Source organism: Pezoporus wallicus, unplaced genomic scaffold (assembly GCF_028554395.1).
Source record: "Pezoporus wallicus isolate ANWC-B61680 ecotype Strahan unplaced genomic scaffold, APGP_CSIRO_Pwel_v1 contig_8047, whole genome shotgun sequence".
Taxonomy (NCBI): Eukaryota; Metazoa; Chordata; class Aves; order Psittaciformes; family Psittacidae; genus Pezoporus; species Pezoporus wallicus.
The window spans coordinates 593,987-610,913 of NW_026639548.1; the positions used below are offsets into that span (position 1 = coordinate 593,987).

At 44.0% G+C, this 16,927-nt stretch overlaps 1 protein-coding gene across 9 annotated transcripts in view; it reads right to left on the minus strand.

Annotated features, from left to right (window-relative positions):
* Positions 1-5,890: 5,890 nt before the first annotated feature.
* ARVCF (ARVCF delta catenin family member) overlaps positions 5,891-16,927 on the minus strand; it is a 282,834-nt gene continuing 271,797 nt past the window's right edge. For 8 of the 9 annotated variants that reach the window (XM_057414996.1, XM_057414995.1, XM_057414999.1 and 5 more), the window contains 3 exons: positions 11,276-11,367; positions 9,793-9,906; positions 5,891-8,397 (listed from right to left, as the gene is read on the minus strand). In XM_057414996.1, the coding sequence (XP_057270979.1) occupies positions 9,805-9,906; positions 11,276-11,367 (194 nt within the window). In that variant the 3' untranslated portion in view covers positions 5,891-8,397; positions 9,793-9,804. The remainder of the gene's footprint in view (positions 8,398-9,792; positions 9,907-11,275; positions 11,368-16,927) is intronic. The other variant, XM_057414994.1, reaches the window with a different exon arrangement.

Sequence of the window (16,927 nt, forward strand, 5' to 3'; positions counted from 1 at the left end):
AACCATCAAGCAGACTGACATGCACAAGTTTCCAGAGCATACTGGAAACTTGCAATATCTGAAGGGGGGCTATAGGGATGCTGGGGATGGACTATTCATTAGGGACTGTAGTGACAGGACAATGGGTAATGGGTTAAAACTTAAACAGGGGAAGTTTAGATTGGATATAAGGAGGAAATTCTTTACTGTAAGGGTGGTGAGGCACTGGAATGGGTTGCCCAAGGAGGCTGTGAATGTCCCATCCCTGGCAGTGGTCAAGGCCAGGTTGGACGAAGCCTTGGGTGGCATGGTTTAGTGTGAGGTGTCCCTGCCCACGGCAGGGGGATTGGAACTGGATGATCTTAAGGTCCTTTCCAACCCGAACTATTCTATGATTCTATGATACTGGGAAATCAGGATACATACCGCTGACAGGCATTCTTCTATGTACACCTAAGGTCATGACTCCAAAGAATCCTCTTTTGTTTCTAGCTTTAAACACCTTTGCACCTAAACAGATACTTCTGCTATAGCAGGGTACTTCACACCTACAAAACAAAGTCTCAGATACATGAAGGATGTGAAAAGAGTAAATGAGTAAAATGTTCTCCACTTTACAAGGGAGGATCAGAAAAATACATTCCTACTGCTAGTTAATGGCCAAAATTAATGTCCAAGAGACTATCAAGAAAATCAGGGAAGCAGGGAACCTGTTGAATTAACATGGATATTTCAAGAGATGCATTAGTGAATAATGCATGTGTAACATATGTGCAAATATAACAGCCACCTTTTTGTATAGAAGAGGTATTTTAATTCATTAGAAAGTATCTCCCACATGGCAAACTGTGAAAATAACCACAGTGTGTGTATCATCAGATTATTTACCAAATTCCACACCAAGAACATTTTTTCCACTTGACCACACTTCTGAAATGCCCTTAATTATTGGTGGCAAGGGATGAAAAGGAAAAAGCCTGACTCAGTTTGCATGACTGACAACTAGAAAAAAGGCTTTTGGTCAGTTAAGCAAATATGATCTGGAGTCACTGACACATAAATGTGAAACCTCCCTGGGAGAAGAGTTACTTTTCAGAATAAAGTAATGCTTTGAATTCTGGCAGAAGCAAAAGGTGGGCAGTGGATCTTCCAATTCAAATATATCCTAAAAACCTGCTGAGTGTTACTGCAACATCAGCCTATTGCAATTAGAAGACATAACCTGTTCTTTCACAAATCGGGTGTGCAATTGTGCATCTGGAAGCATGTGTTTAAAGAGCACCCACTGAGAGGGTACCACAGATAGAAAGCTCCCAATGGAAAGAACTCCCTTAAAACACAACATTGCCTTCAGCAAATTCTCACAACTCGTCACAAATGGTTGATCCCACCAAATACTGGTAATTCAGATCTGTTCTCCAAATGACAGCTACTCTCTAGGTTCTCTTCATGACTCAGGCAACACCTGAAAGAGAGGCCTGATTTCTGCAAGAGCCTCTTTGTTACCTCAGAGGGACATGGTTTTGTCGTTCAAAATACATATAATGCAGTGATGCATGCTTACTTGGTTGAGTAGTCAATCAATTAGGAATTAGTTATAAGGTATCTTATGAATAACAGCTAGTTACATTTGCACTTTTACGTTAAACATAGTAAAAGTTTGTCTTTGCCTCTGGCTCTACAGGTAACAATGCCATTATAAAACAACTTCCCACTGCAAAAAACGCCTCTGTCAGCCTCTACCAGAATGAGATTCTGCCGTTGCTGTGCTTCAGGTGCACAGAGACCTTCACAGTAAAACACTGGGGAAGAGACCTCTGTGGACAGAATATTCCCCCAAGACACTGCTGAAACCTGGAACAGATGAGGGCTGTGATATTTCTTACCCGTTGTTACCAGGTTAACCTTTCACCTGCAGAACTCACTGCTTCCATGTGCCCAACCTGTGATAAGCTGGAAATGAAATCACTTTGACAGCTACAAAAGGTCAGTTGTAGAAACAACATATTTGTTTTAGCTCAGTACCTTACCTACAGCATCTGTTTTTCATTGCTGTGTTAGTGTATCCATAAAGAAATAAACAGATTCCTCATTGCAGCAGAACACTGACAATACCGAGGAGCACGATGCTAAGCCCAGAGCACTTGTGAAACAAAATCCTGCAGCTGCAAGAACAGAACCTGGAGATGATTTTACAGAGCTGCTGAGGATGCATTCAGGACATCTGAAATAAAGAAGGAAGGCAAGCCTAAGATGAGCTTTCAAGTGCTGCTTGCAAGCATTTGTGAGTAAATGGAACCTTACATTAGTGTTGTGGATGGTACAATCAGGAATTGAACACATGGCACATTTTGTTACTAGGTTTCCACTCACAGAAAACCTGACCTCCACTCTACTTGTAAGACAGACACTATGTCAAGATTTACTGGGGTTTGCCACGCTTCATGTAGGCATGGCGGTCACTGTGATATGTTTAGGTGCAGCCTCCCTACTGACCTTACCAACACAGATGAATGTGCCAGGAGAAGGCGGTCTGAAAAAGAATTCAGATCTGTCAGTAACCAGCTGTTACTTCAAACACATGGTTGACTTCTCAGTATCAGGATTTTTCTCCCCCACATAGCAACAAATGTAAATTATTTGGCACACTCCCAAAATAACCATTTCTTATGTCAACCAAACGGCACACATCAATGCAATAAAGATTTTCTGTTATTCTTACATTTATGAGAATACTTACACATATTTCAGAAATGGGACATCTTTGTAAAGTTACATGGATTTTATGACCAAATTAGGAAAAGTTATTAACTTCCCAAATGGAAAAGCCATCAGCAAGCTAGGCTTGTGGTCCCAAATGCGCAGGCCTTTGAGTGGTGATGCAGATGTCTTTCCCACAGAAATACAGGTGTATATTAAAAAGGACAAAACCACCATGATCAACAGTTCAGGGTCATGCTGCAACTCCAGCATATGGCAATGAATCAAAATATTTTCAGCTATAGTAAGTTTGGAGGATATTCCAATTGCCCTCACTACCACTGACCTTTTACTAACACTGAGTACACTGAACTGAACTAGGGTTCAATAATCCCCTGCCACAGAAATCTGCTGTTCCAAAGCCAAAGAACATTTGAGGTACCTGACGTAACAAAAAGATAACCAATGGCACATGTATTCTTTCCAGGCATGGTTTATTGAAAACACACCAAATTGTTATCCTACATACCTGGTTTCTAACAAGCATTCTACTTGTCTGCATTATGGAAAGATCCTATAATAATAATACATTCTGTCACGGTAACATTTGTTCTATGAAAGCGTAATCCACCTTTTTTATTTTTCCTCTCCATACTTGTAAAATCAAACCATTCTAAGTGTTTCAGTTTATAGTACAGTGTAAATACAATGCAAAATCCCACCAGTCTAAACTACAGAGAGAATGTTGAGCAGTATTACAGAAAACACATTGTTGATTTTTTTTTTATTCTCCTACCATGAAAATTTTAAGGCACATGATAGTTACAAACACATTAGCTACTAATTACCAGTAAGCTTCTTAGTCTAGTTATTTTGTTTTTCTGAACAGTAAGAACCAGATTGGCAGGCCTTGTAGTATCTGCACTAGCTTCCTCCTCACCTTGGACTTCAGAACATCCTACCCTGATGTAAAACTTAAGACAGAAAAAAAAGGTTGGTAACAGCTTCCCCTTAAATGCACTAGATTAGTTACTGTACCAATAAACCAGAGAATTTCTCTGTCAAAGATAAGGAAACACCAGATTTTAGGGGTATCAAAACAAAGAAATTTTGCAAGGAACTACACCTATATAAACACCTTCAAAACCTGTGAAAGCATGACTCCGTCCCAGCCCAAAACTGCTGGCTGAAGTTATTGGCACACTGGTTGTCACTGAGCAGGCAGTCGCACAGCAGAAGCAGCTTTAACCACTCTAATGCACCCACTTGGCTTCTGCAGCTTTGCTTACTCGCAGGGTTTAATGTGCACCACCCACAGGCAGCTGAGCCCACATGCTCAACTTTAAGGCAAGCAAGAAGGTTAACTCACCAACTTCAACCTCGTGGAACTGCTCAAGGAGTGAAAACTGCTTTGCTAGCACAAGGCTTGCATGCTAGAAAGCACTACTGAAAAGTACTCAGAGCTGTCAAGAACTCACCAATCTGCTGTTACAAACATGCCACCCCCTGATGTGTCACAGTGAGGCAGTTCCTAGTCCCCAAGTCAGTCCCTTTTGTGATGTTTTGGCAACAGAGATAAGATTTGCTTTCCTGATACAACCGCATTCAGAATCGGTGTCTGAGTGCACAAGGGTAGAACTAGCACAGGCAGGTATTTTGACCAGAAGACACTGAAGATCAGGACCTGTGGCTGCCCAAGCTGTTCTCTGGGGAGCATTTCAAGCTGGAAACACATCTTGAGTTGTCAAGTTACACTGATGGCTAAACTGCTACTTAACTCCATGACAGAAACAAAATGTCCTTAAGCCTTGCCTTTTCTCTCTCCTCCTCGGGTTCTGCAGACAGACAGACCAACCTGGGAAGCTGTAAGCACAAGTACAATTGCTCACGCACTCAACAACCAAACTTGATGCTTCTCCAGGGGAATCTTGAGACAGTGGCTTTTTTTTAAACCCCCACAGCTCAGTGAGGATGCTGGGAGATGTGCAAACCCCGGGAAGAAAGTTCTGTAGTAACTGCACACCATCAGGAGTTTCCCTCTCCCCTGTGTTATCTCAGCCCTCAACTGGGCCATCAAATATCCTCCTCCTCTTTAGCAGGAGGCTTTCAACACCACTGCTTCCTTTCACAACCATCCCTCCCACTAGAATTTCTGCAGGTAGAAATCTCTTCTTCCCCAGCCATTTGCAGGCAGGTTCCCTCCAGTTTTCACAGTGGATCCAACAGGAAAAGAGGAGGTCACATACCTGAGCCCTAAAAAGCACTGCCTGCCTTTTAGCAGGATACTCTAGACCCTACTGCAGCTTTAGTCACACACACTGCCACTTTCCCTTCTTTACATACAGTCCCTACTGCCAAAATACAACAATTACAGGTTCATCCACCCACATCCCAGAACATCCCAGCTCAAACAGTCAAACACTTTCACCAACAAGGGGAGAGGTTAAGGGTAGGGGTGGGCACACATCCCACCACCGAGCTTGTGGCATTAAATCAAGGACATTAAATCACCAGCCCTGCTTCAAAGTATCTTGCTCAGGACTTCAGCTGGTGGGCTGGTTAAGACAAGGTGATAGCATCACATGCAAATCACCCTCCAATCCAGTTTCCTTCCTCAACATCCGAACAACAGTTTGTTGAGAAGAAAAAAAGCCACAGTAATGTAAATGATGGGTTATTGCTACATACTGGGCAATTAGCTGTTTTTGTAAGGCATGGGAAGGATGGGGGTAAGATGTGTGATTCCCAGGGGAAGTCTTGGCCCACAGACTTGGTATTTGACTTCCTACATCCTTTGCTTTTCTGCAACAAGAAGCCATGTTGTCAGCTCACAACCATGCTGGCTGCCACGAACACTCACCCCCAGGAAAACAAAGAACAGTTTGCTACAATGACCCTGGGCAACCCATCTAACCTGACAGGGAGCTTTGCCTGTCACAGGATGCGGTGTAAATATAGAATGGATTTCTGGGGGCAAGTGGGATAGGGTCTGAATTTGCCTCTCAAATACTCCTCAGTGTTTTCAGGCCACTAATGACAGATTCCAATCCAGACTTTGAGTGCCCCACTGAGAGCCATGTGATATCTGGGATAGGAGGTCATGGACATAATTGGCCCCAGCCACTTCCCCTTTCCTGCAATTTTCTCTGTTAACCTCTTGCTGGCTCTGAAGTATCTGTACAATAACTAAATCACAAAGTCTTAGCAGAGACTCCTTTCAGCAGTCAGGTCTTTATTTTAAGTGAACTTTTGCTCAGACTCCTTTGGTAAATATATGGTTTGAAGTAGATCAGGGACAGACTGACAGCACGGCCCTTCTCTTACACTGTTCTAGTCAGCTACAAAGCAGGTTCCATTGCTAATTACTGAACATTTTTAAAAAAATCCTTTCATATACAAAAAGAATACACCAAGTACATAACCAAAAGTGATATAAAACTCTTCTGTGTAGCTTGGTTAAAAGGGTCTCCGCGTATTGGCAGAACAAGTATGAAAAGAGCACCATTGATATAATATACAGTCAGACTACTTATCTGGTTTCACTGCCACACTTCATGTCTACACATAGAGACACTGCCCCGACACAGATCATCACAGACATATCTCTTTGCTTCCCTTGATCTGCTGAGCATCTTTGGCCCAATAGGACTCTCATGCAGCTGAAAAAACCAAATCTTTGCTACCTTAATTTGCTCCAAGCAACTTCACCTTCCCAGGATCCAGAAGTGACCACTGCAACGTACCTGGAAGATGAGGGTCAAAAAAGGGAGGGTGTGAAGGAGCACACACGTCATCCAAATCACTGACAGCTTCTGGCATCAGTCTTTTTCCCTGAATCAACATATGCTTCCCTCTCTTGCAAACTACTTTACATGGTTTTGTTAACCTATCCTCTGCACAACAATATATATATATAGATATATAGATTTTTTTTTATTTATATATATGTATTCATGTCAAATTTTTAATATACTCAAGAAGATACAAAGCTCTTGGTACTTGCCTTTTTTTTTTAGTTTTTAAATTTTTTTTTACAAAAATTTTAGGTGTTTGCTATTACAGTATATCTGGGGAGAGATGAGGTTGTTGGGTATTTCCCCTTTTTAATTACAAAGGAAACGGCAGGCACTGAAAACCGCAAGTGATGTTTGCTAGATTCAAAACTGTGCTTTCCAGTCACACCGTTTTTTAGGAGCTTGTTTAAAACTAAATGTGGCAATCACAGAACAGTCGCAACCAAATAAAATCAGCAAAAGTCTTCTAATGCCATTAGTGAGACATTTGCTTCCTATTCTCATCTGCTGCCCTCCCTTGACCAATGCCTGGAGAAAATCAGTGATCTGAAGTCATTTAGTTCACGGTGTTACCAGGTACCATACATGCAGAGTATGTTCTCATAAGGGAAAAATTCCCCCTCACACAAAGCAGGCCTTGGCAACTTTTAGGAGAGCCATTGCACATGGGTGGTTTTCACAACAAATGAAACATAAAATGTCAAAACAAAACCAAAGGGACACAGAAATAATGAGGATATAAAAAACTGCCAAACCAGTTCCCTTTGTGGCAATTCTTCATCAGGATCTACAGCCCACAGCAATCATGGATCCAACAGCAACAAATTTACTATCAAATGTAAGTGACAGACCCATCTAAAATCTATAGTGTGTTCAAAATGAGACACCCTACAAAAAAGCTCCTATTTCCTTCCACTGTGTTAAAAGCTATGGCAAAAGAAATTGTTAATCATCATCAATGCGATACTGGTACATTTAAAATGTAAAAGCTCCTTACTGCAACCTTTGAGAACATGAAAATAAAAAGCCAGCCAACTCCATTCTCAGCAGAGATTTCTGAACCAGGGACACTGAAACCTTCAATAAACTGCTTTTCAGTATGTGGAAATAAAAACAGAGTCATTACAGAATTCAAAAGGCAAAAGTACTGTACACCAGATTATAATGATAATATAGCACTGTGAATGATATAGCTTACTCTAAAAGCAGATTATACAAGCTTGCATCAGTTTTGTCGTCCACTCTCCAGTTCATCTGAGCAGCGTTTAATAGTTTCTGTTCTGCATTTTCTCCCTTTATTGAAATCCAATAAACCCACTCAACATTCCTGCACTTTCTGTGGAAACAATAACAGAAAACCTAAACATTTTTCCAAAAGCTTTTAAAAATGTTAGCTTCACAGTTCAAAAGAAATCCCCCCAAACAAAAACCAAAACAATGACCCCCAAACCAGAAAAGTGCTATTATCTTCATGGCTACACCTACGATATTATTTCAGTCTCTCCTTCACTTGAGAAGCTGTCTTCTTTGCTGCCAAATGACCTTCACTTCTCATACTTGGCACCATCCACACTAAGAGTCACCTAAGAACGCAGCCCACGAGATGGAAGCTTGGGTTCTCTTTTCTTGCTTGCTTTCTTCTTGCAGGAGTGGGAGGGAGGGGGAGGTGGTGGCTATTTCAGGTGGGAATGTAACTGAATTAAAAAGCAAATTGTCTCACTGTAAGGCATGGTGCTCCGGGGTTGGCAATGTTGTCAAGTCATTGTGTTTTCTCCCCGCATCCTCCCAGAACCTGCAGCCTGGTCAGTGATGCAGCACCCTCCAAATCTGAATGGCAGTGGTGACTGATGAGATCCTCTGTGTCAATTCAATGTTTGTTTCTCCCCTCAATTAAAAAAAAACACCATGTGGTTGGACTTTAGCCCTGCAAAATAGAAGTCAAAACTGATTAATACCAGCAAGTAACATGACCTTGGTGATCTCCTGTGGTATGACAGCACCTGGAAATGCCAACCTATCCCCAGTACATGGGCTCCTTAAAGGGTATGACTGTGAAAAAAACAAGCAGAGTCTGTACCCCACCTGTAAGCCTTCACTGCTCAGAGGAGGAGTGCAGGAGTGAAGTACACAGGCACTACTCACATACAGTTATCGCAGCTCTTTGGCTGAGCCAACCAGGCTGCCTGTGCAGTACTGACTAGCTATGGGAAGCCAACGGTGCCAGGTCTGTTCCATGGCTATGTAAGAATACCTGGCAATGTTGAAAGACTGCTCTGGGCAGGTGCATCCAACCCAGAGCAGAAACAATCTGTAAACACTTCACAATTACACTAGACTCTTAGAAGAAAGAGGGGGGAGGTGTGGAAAATCCACCACTAAGACCCAGAACCACAATTTTCTCTCCCACTAATACAAATGATTTCCATGTAAAATTTATGGGGGTGGATGATGCTCCATGTTTTGGAATTTGGGCCTTCAAAGGCCTATTGTCTCCTCTGATGGGAAACCTGCCCAGTGCCTTCCTGACAGTCACTAAGATTTTCCTTCAGCCATAGCCACGGGCACAAAACCTGCTGTTCCAAGCATAGCATCACATCTGATGGAGTGCCAGAAGGTATGACCAGGGTAGAGGGCTGTCTAGCAAGACAGCAGGAGACAGATTAGCAGTGGCAGGAGTGAAGAAAGGCCAGGTACAATACTGAGGAACTTGGCACGTGGCAAAGGCAGAGAACAAGAAAGCAACAAAATGGCACCTTTCATTAGTGACAGGAAAAATAAAATACAGAACTGAGAAGTGGGAGTTGTGGGTCATTGTTTATTGTGTGTTCAAAATCATCTCTCCTTGCAAAGTAACTTGTGTAGCGCCAGCAGCTTTCCTGCAGTTGGGCAGGGCTGTGCAATTCATGGGAACCTCGGGGGACTTCCATAAATAGTCAAGGATATGTTTTTCCTTAAGTGTCAGGCTAATCCTTATAATGAGCATAGAGGGGAAAAAACATGGTTGGAAGCAGAACACAGTATTAAAAAAATTATTCCCTTTGCCTAACAGCAGAAATCTTTCACATTTCAGCTGACAACCAATCATTCACAATATTAATTTTCTGCCTGGTTATTTGACAGGTTATTTTTTAATGAAACAGTGGTGTTTGATTGCATTTCATTAAAGATACACTGAATAATACAAACACCGCTTTTTAAAACTGCATTTTCAATTGTCTGAAAGGACCCAGTTAGCAGTTAGCCTTGAGCCTCCACAGCGATACAGATCGTGCACGAGACAAGTTAATCACTAGCACCAATTACCATTAAAAGGACCTACCATGCATGCAAATTAGACCCAGGAGTCAACAGGCTGGGGTTTAATGTCACGGGCATCCACCAGATTCACCGAAGCCCTGTTACTCCTGTTAATGTTTTTCCTATTTGTGTCATTCTGCAGCACAAGGTGAGGAGTTAAAGGCAAAACAGAGCGGATTAATCAAAACAAAACCACCAAACAAGTCAGCTTGTAAAGAAGCACAAAGGAAAATTAGTGGTAAAGGAAGAAACAAGATCAGCAAAGGCACAATACTGACAAAAGCATCTGCAACAGCCAAAGGCTGCACCTCCCTGCATGGTTCTTGGCCTCTCTTGAGCCTCAGAGCCACAGTTATCCCACAGCTCACAAGCCAGAGGACCCCACAGACACATTTCTGTTTCACAGCACAGGGAAAAGTACAAGTAGCAGCTACTCAGTTTTACCCAGTCGACAGCATGGCAGCCCATATCTCTGGTGTGTCCACAGGCCAAACTCAGGTTACCCTCTGGCCTTACAACCAGGCAAGTTAATATAGGCAGACTGATGCAGCAGGACACCTTTGTAGTTCATTATCTACAGAAATATTTTTCTTCAAATCACATCTTTACTTCCCTTGTCCCTAATAACAGTGGGTTTTCCTTTCAATTTACTGAAGTTTGTTTTCACTCAACATGAATCACTTGGATTTTCTGATCTTATCAGCAACATGCTGAAGGTTATTAAGGACAGCCTTCTACAGACTAACAAGAGTGTTTCCTACTACTGACTTGTTTTCAACGAATCCTCTTCTTTCTCCTTGAAATTACTTCCCCAGAGGAAAACACAAGCTTGTTTTGAGGCCAGGGAGAACTGATGGCCACAGCATTAATAAACTCTCTTTAAAAGGTCTACTGGAAAGCTATAGCAATGCAACAGAAATTACAGAGCCTATTAAGCCACAGTTGCACACAACCTACAGGACAGAGCTTTGTGAAGTAAGACTCTTTTAACTAGAAAGTTGCCCAAGTTTGTTTTAGAAGGCCACACATGACTATGCATGTCTCTCTCTCTCCATCTCCTTTGCCCGTGCCCATCAGGACTGTGAATGAGTGCTGAAGAAAAGACTACTGTTCACCACCCTGCTGTACACACAGACACCCAAGATCACACCTAGTTCCCTTGGTCAAAACAATGAAGCAGTGTGACAATGTGAAGTGACTATTCTCGGAACAAAGTTTGAGCACAGTTACACACTTTAGGATTAGGGAATGCTGTCTGGACAAGGGTGACAGAACAAACATTTTCTATTTTTACAAGAATACAGTGATTGCCTGCATTTGCTCCCACGCTGGAAAGCAGCGTTTTGGTTTTGTTTCTAGTTAGCCAAGGGGTGAGTTACAAAATAAACTCCAAAGCTCCTTTACAGCCCCCTGGTGAGTAACTACCCTGTATTTCTTGCTGAGGACACCAGGCTTCCTTTCTCTTACAGGCACTAACTAGCATTCAGCAGTAAGAGGAAGCTCACTTTTAAAGGTTCTTTCTCTGAGGCATCTCCTGTGTTATCACTGGTCTTGTATTTGCGCTCCTTGTCCCGGTGATCGATGGTGGAGTACCCATCTGAGGAGAAATAACATGACAGCCATGAAGCACAAATAAGAGCAGAAACATAGCTGATGCAAGCAGAATTCTTCAGCAAAGAAGCAGGAAAATAAACCATCACAAGCCAAAGATGCTGGCTTCCTGCTTTTCACATGAGCTCCAGCTCTGAAATTGCATTTTTACCAGCTAAAAACAGAAAAGCCCTTTTTTTTATAGCACTGCCAGATGCTGACATTCATAAGCAAGCAGCCCTGTTTTCATCCCAGCCTGCTGCACTTTTTAGTGCACCGAAGGAAAGCAGCAAGTTGTCATCTCTATGCCCTGTGGCTGATGGGCTTCAAATGCAGCCCAAATCTTGCGCTCCTTGCTTAGCAGCCTGATTAATTGGCTGTGCTCATTCTCTGAATGCTCTGCAGCATGTTCCCACTCTTCCTGAGCCTGACCACTACTAGCAGGACATGACAATGATTTAGAAGAGTCCCCTTCAGAACCCTGAGAAAAAGGGCCTGTTGAGCTGGAAGAAATCCTGATGCAAACCCTGCTGTGCTTGGACTGTCTTTCATTACGAAGTGGCACCTGTTGGTGCTTTTTCTGCTGACAACTAAGAAACAATCTGAAAGCTTGAGGAACACAAAGAAGAAAAGTGTGAGAGGGTTTTATAAAGCAATGGCTCTAATTATTTCAGAACCTTTGTTTCGAACCATTGTCAGCCAAAGCAGATCTTTATTTTCCTGATGCACCACATTTCCCTTATTATCACTGACAAACATATCCTCTTAAGCTCTGCTTTGACAGCTTTGTAATCTGGAGTAAATGACACTCAAATTTGTAGCTCCCTGCAGGCTTTTGTCTTCCCCTATATAACTGAATGTTTTCATGTCCTGACAAACTGGGTTCTTAGAATACCACAAAAAGGTTTTACATAAACTCAAAATGCTCCTCTTGGTTTATTTCTTGCCTACAACAGGTCATTAAGAAAAAGTAAGTTATGTTTTTTGTGGGTTTCCCATGGCAGAGGCACTGTCTGCACACATGACACACACAGCCAAGACCAACTGGGAACAAATGCAGCTGCAAAGCGGGACATAAATGATGCTTATGCTGGCCATGGCCAGGTTAGTTTTAAAAGGGCTGTAGTTTTCCTATGCACCTCATGAATCGAAGTGCACACAGACCTGCAGCAAGCACCCGAAGCAGCGTCTATTTATGTACGTATGGATAGTAACAGATTATTTAACTGCACTGCCTAAAAATAACTGAAAAAAATTTAGAGTTACACATGTAGTACACAGATCTTAAAGCATGAAAATAATGGCTACATGGAGCTTTACTAACAATTACTTGCTGACAATGAAGATGCCTAACATTCTTGGCTACTCCTTTCAAACATAAAAGAGAAAACCCAAAGGCTCCCAGCTGCAGCCAGCTACCCAAGCCAGCAGTTGTGGAGGAATGCATGACCATTAATTCTCCTTCAAATGACAGACATGAATACTGCTGGTAAATCATGTCCTAATCTAAAGATTCACCCTTTATTTATGAGGAACTAGTTCACACAGATGTGTATTTAAACAATGGAAACATGCTGACTCCCCAGAGAAATCAAGCCTACCACAACTGAATGGTATCTTTTGACAATCTAGTGTTAACCATACTCGAAATGATGTGACAGATCACTTTGCCTTTTTGTAGTGCCATCATCGTGGAGATCCACAAGCAATTTAAACGAATCGCCATGATACAAAGGAAACCTTTAACCTGCCCCCAGAACAAAACAGCTACCAAGTGAAGTCTGGCAGTTGTGATACTTCCCAAGGAGCAAGGTCAGAAGTTAGAATTGTAATCATAAAGAAATTAAAGGCAAAACAGATCTTTAATACCACTAAAAAAAATCAACCCCCCCATGCTTAGGCAGGACAGCAGCAACATGAAGATCAAGCACAGTGACAGCACTCTATCAACAAAGACTGGTCAAAAACTTTGCTCTTCATATCTAAGTTCCAAGATATTTCACAATTCACACTGTCAGCCCACTGTTGTGTGGTCTTGTCTTGGGTTCAGCAGTAGCAGTCATTTTTCTCCTTCTTGGCAGCTGGTGCAGTGCTGTGTTTTGACTTTCGGCCTGGGAACAGAGCTGATAACAATGATGTTCTGGTTTGGCCAAGGACTTTGTGAGCTTCATGCTCTGCCAAGGAGGAGGGAAAGCCAGGAGGAAAGAGAGACAGGACACCTGACCTAAACTGACCAAAGAGGTATTCCGTACCACAGCACGTCATGTCCAGGAGGTAACTGGGAGTTACCCAGAAGGGCTGGTAGTCTGCAGGGTTGGAGGAGGTATGGGCCAGTGCTTGGTCAGGCGGGGGGGGGGCGGGGTCAGCTGGTGGTGAGATGTTGCATTCTCTTCCCTTGTTATTTCCTTTATCATTGTTATTATTGGTGGTAGCAGTAGTGATTTGTTATACTTTAGTTACTAAACTGTTCTTATCTCAACCCGTGGGAGTTGCATTCATTTCGATTCTCCTCTCCATCCCTCTGGGAGTAGGGGGAGAGCAAGAAGGGGGGGGGGAGTGAGTGAACGAGCCCTCTGCCTGGCTGGGTTTAAACCATGACAGCTCTTTTTGGCACCCAACGTGGGGCACAAAGGGTTGAGATAACAACAGATCTGACCGGATTAATAGTCACTCGTCACAATGCTGATTTATTGGCTCTCAGAGTTGTTCCTCTTGATCCCCCAGTTTCAGAATGTTGTAACTTACGTAGAGCCGGTATTTGCTGTGTTAGCGTTTATCAAGTGTGGGGCTTGGGCTAAGGTTCTTGTCTTACTGTGCTTTATGGCAATGGCTTGTAATACGGGCGGGCTCCAGCAGCAGGGCGGGACGGACGTGGCCGTGGACTTGTACCTGGCCGTCCGGCTGCTCTTCACCGGCCTGGCCCTCGCCCTCGCCTCCATCTTTGTGAGGCTGCAGGGAGCCAAGGGGGAGCGGCCCCGGGAGCCGGCGGCTGCTGAAGCGGCCCGGGAGAGCGGCCCCGGGGACCAAGCGGCGGCGGCAGTGGGCCCGAAGGCCGCGAGGGGACGGCTGCCGGTGGAGGAGGTCGGGGAGGTCGAGGAGCGGAAGGAGGCGGCTGCCGAGCAGCGGGAAAAGGCGGCGGAGGAGCCGAGCCCCGCGGCCCAGCCGAGCCCAGCCCCGCGACGGCCGAGAGCGTTCCCCGGAAGCCGCCCGCCGAGCCCCAGGAGGATGCAGGAGACCACGCAGCATTAACCAGCAAGGCAGAGGAGGAAGATCTGGACTCAGAAGAAGAGAAGATGGTGGTGGGAGAGCCGGCAAGCACAGCAGCTACCCCAGCCCCAGCGACAAGTACAGCAGCATCGTTTGAGAGTTCTGTAGGTTTTGAATGGCCTTTGGGTATCCTTGGGACCTGCCTGTTGATTGTGATGGGGATCAGCATGTTGGCACACACACAGACTGTGTTTTACCCACCACCATTTTGTCTGATCTCAAGAGTTAAGCAGAGTCAGATTTGGGTCTTGTCTGGGGTTAGATGATGACACAGGGGGACCAAGAGGTTTTCTCCAAGGCTGAACAATCATGAGTGGCAGGGTGTGTGGGACAGTATGGGCAAGTATCTAGTCCACTGGGCCCCTCCAGTGCTTTGGAAGCATTGGAGATGGAAGGCAGCTCTATGGAGTCCCCAGCAGCAAGCTGCTTAAGGGGACAGTGAATTATTTTGAGCGTGGGGGGCCTATGGCACTTCAGGCCATCAGGGTAGAGATGCAACATAGAGATGGATTCATGATCGAGGGGTGGACTTAGCAATGGACACTATTGCCCAGATTATTCACAAGTGTGAACACTGCACACAGCCTCTCCTGCTCTAAAAGACTGTTACAAGAGATGGAGCCCAACATCATGGACCAAATGGACTCAGCAGGTTTATAGGGATTGGTCCATGCACTAAGAGATGACCTCTTTCTCTCTGTCTGTGTATATGTGGATGTATATATATAACTGTAAGAGCAATATTGAAAATTTGGGATCTGAGCATGATGTGAATTGTATGGAATAAGGGGTGGATAATGTCTTGGGTTCAGCAGTAGCAGTCATTTTTCTCCTTCTTGGTAGCTGGTGCAGTGCTGTGTTTTGACTTTCGGCCTGGGAACAGAGCTGATAACAATGATGTTCTGGTTTGGCCAAGGACTTTGTGAGCCTCATGCTCTGCCAAGGAGGAGGGAAAGCCAGGAGGAAGCAGAGACAGGACACCTGACCTAAACTGACCAAAGAGGTATTCCGTACCACAGCATGTCATGTCCAGGAGATAACTGGGAGTTAGCCGGAAGGGTTGGTAGACTGCAGGAGGAGGTATGGGTCAGTGCTTGGTCAGGCTGGGGGGGGGGGGGGGGAGTGTGGGGGGGGTGGTGTGCGAGTTGTCGGTCAGCTGGTGGTGAGATGCTGTATTCTCTTCCCTTGTTATTTCCTTTATCATTGTTATTATTGGTGGTAGCAGTAGTGATTTGTTTTATACCTTAGTTACTAAACTGTTCTTATTTCAACCCGTGGGAGTTGCATTCGTTTCGATTCTCCTCTCTGTCCCTCCGGGAGTAGGGGGAGAGTACAAAGGGGAGGGGAGTGAGTGAATGAGCCCTCTGCCTGTTTTTAAACCACGACAGGTCTGCATGCCAACAGTGCCACACACATCAGCACTAGCGGATCATGTGTTTCTAAAACCACACACTGTGCTGTGATTCTGTCAAGATAAGCAGCAGTGGAGATGGTAAGTTCATGATCTGACCTAATAAAATGACAAATATCTTCAAGGAGCCTGCATCAGAGAAGCAATACTTCAGTGCCCCAAGGACCACAGCTCTCCAAAGAAATTAGACAATACTACTTCTGCTATGTTTCAGATTCATTCTAAGAAGTGATCAGAATTAACTCTGTTTCAGTCACATAAATGATACCTTAGAGCATTATTCTGAGTAAATACAACTGAATGCATAAACAAAAGTTATATTGGTCAATAGAGGCACACCCCATTCTTGGCCTGTTTATTGCTCTTTCTCAACTTTCTGCTTGCTGTCTTCTGTATTGCTTCACTATCTCCCTTTCACTCTGCAGCAACATTTTTATGTCATCACGAATTACAAGACTGAATGCCTGCTCAGTGCCAGTCCATCTGTGCCCTGACACAGCTCTCAATTTACAGAGATCAAACCTCTGCCCCCATCAAAAGGGAGGAGGAGGAGAAAGGAAAAGTTACGCCTGAAGATGGGCATGCAGGACAGTGGCATCTGAACTATGTGTCTTGTCTGAACAATTTTCAGCTGCCAGATGCTCTTCTCTGACTGGAGGTTAACTGAGGCACAGACAGTTTTTGAGAACTCTCAGATTTGGCACACAGCCTGGAGATCACAGTTCTGCTGCTTCTATAGACAGCACAGGGTCACAGCCACCCTCAGACAGCACCCTGACAATAAACACTGATGATCTTCAGATTACTCGGTGCAAAGTCCCTTCTCGGGAGCTGATAAAGTCTGACAGACCTGCACTGTCTCTGCACTAGGCTGTCCAGGGCATCCCAC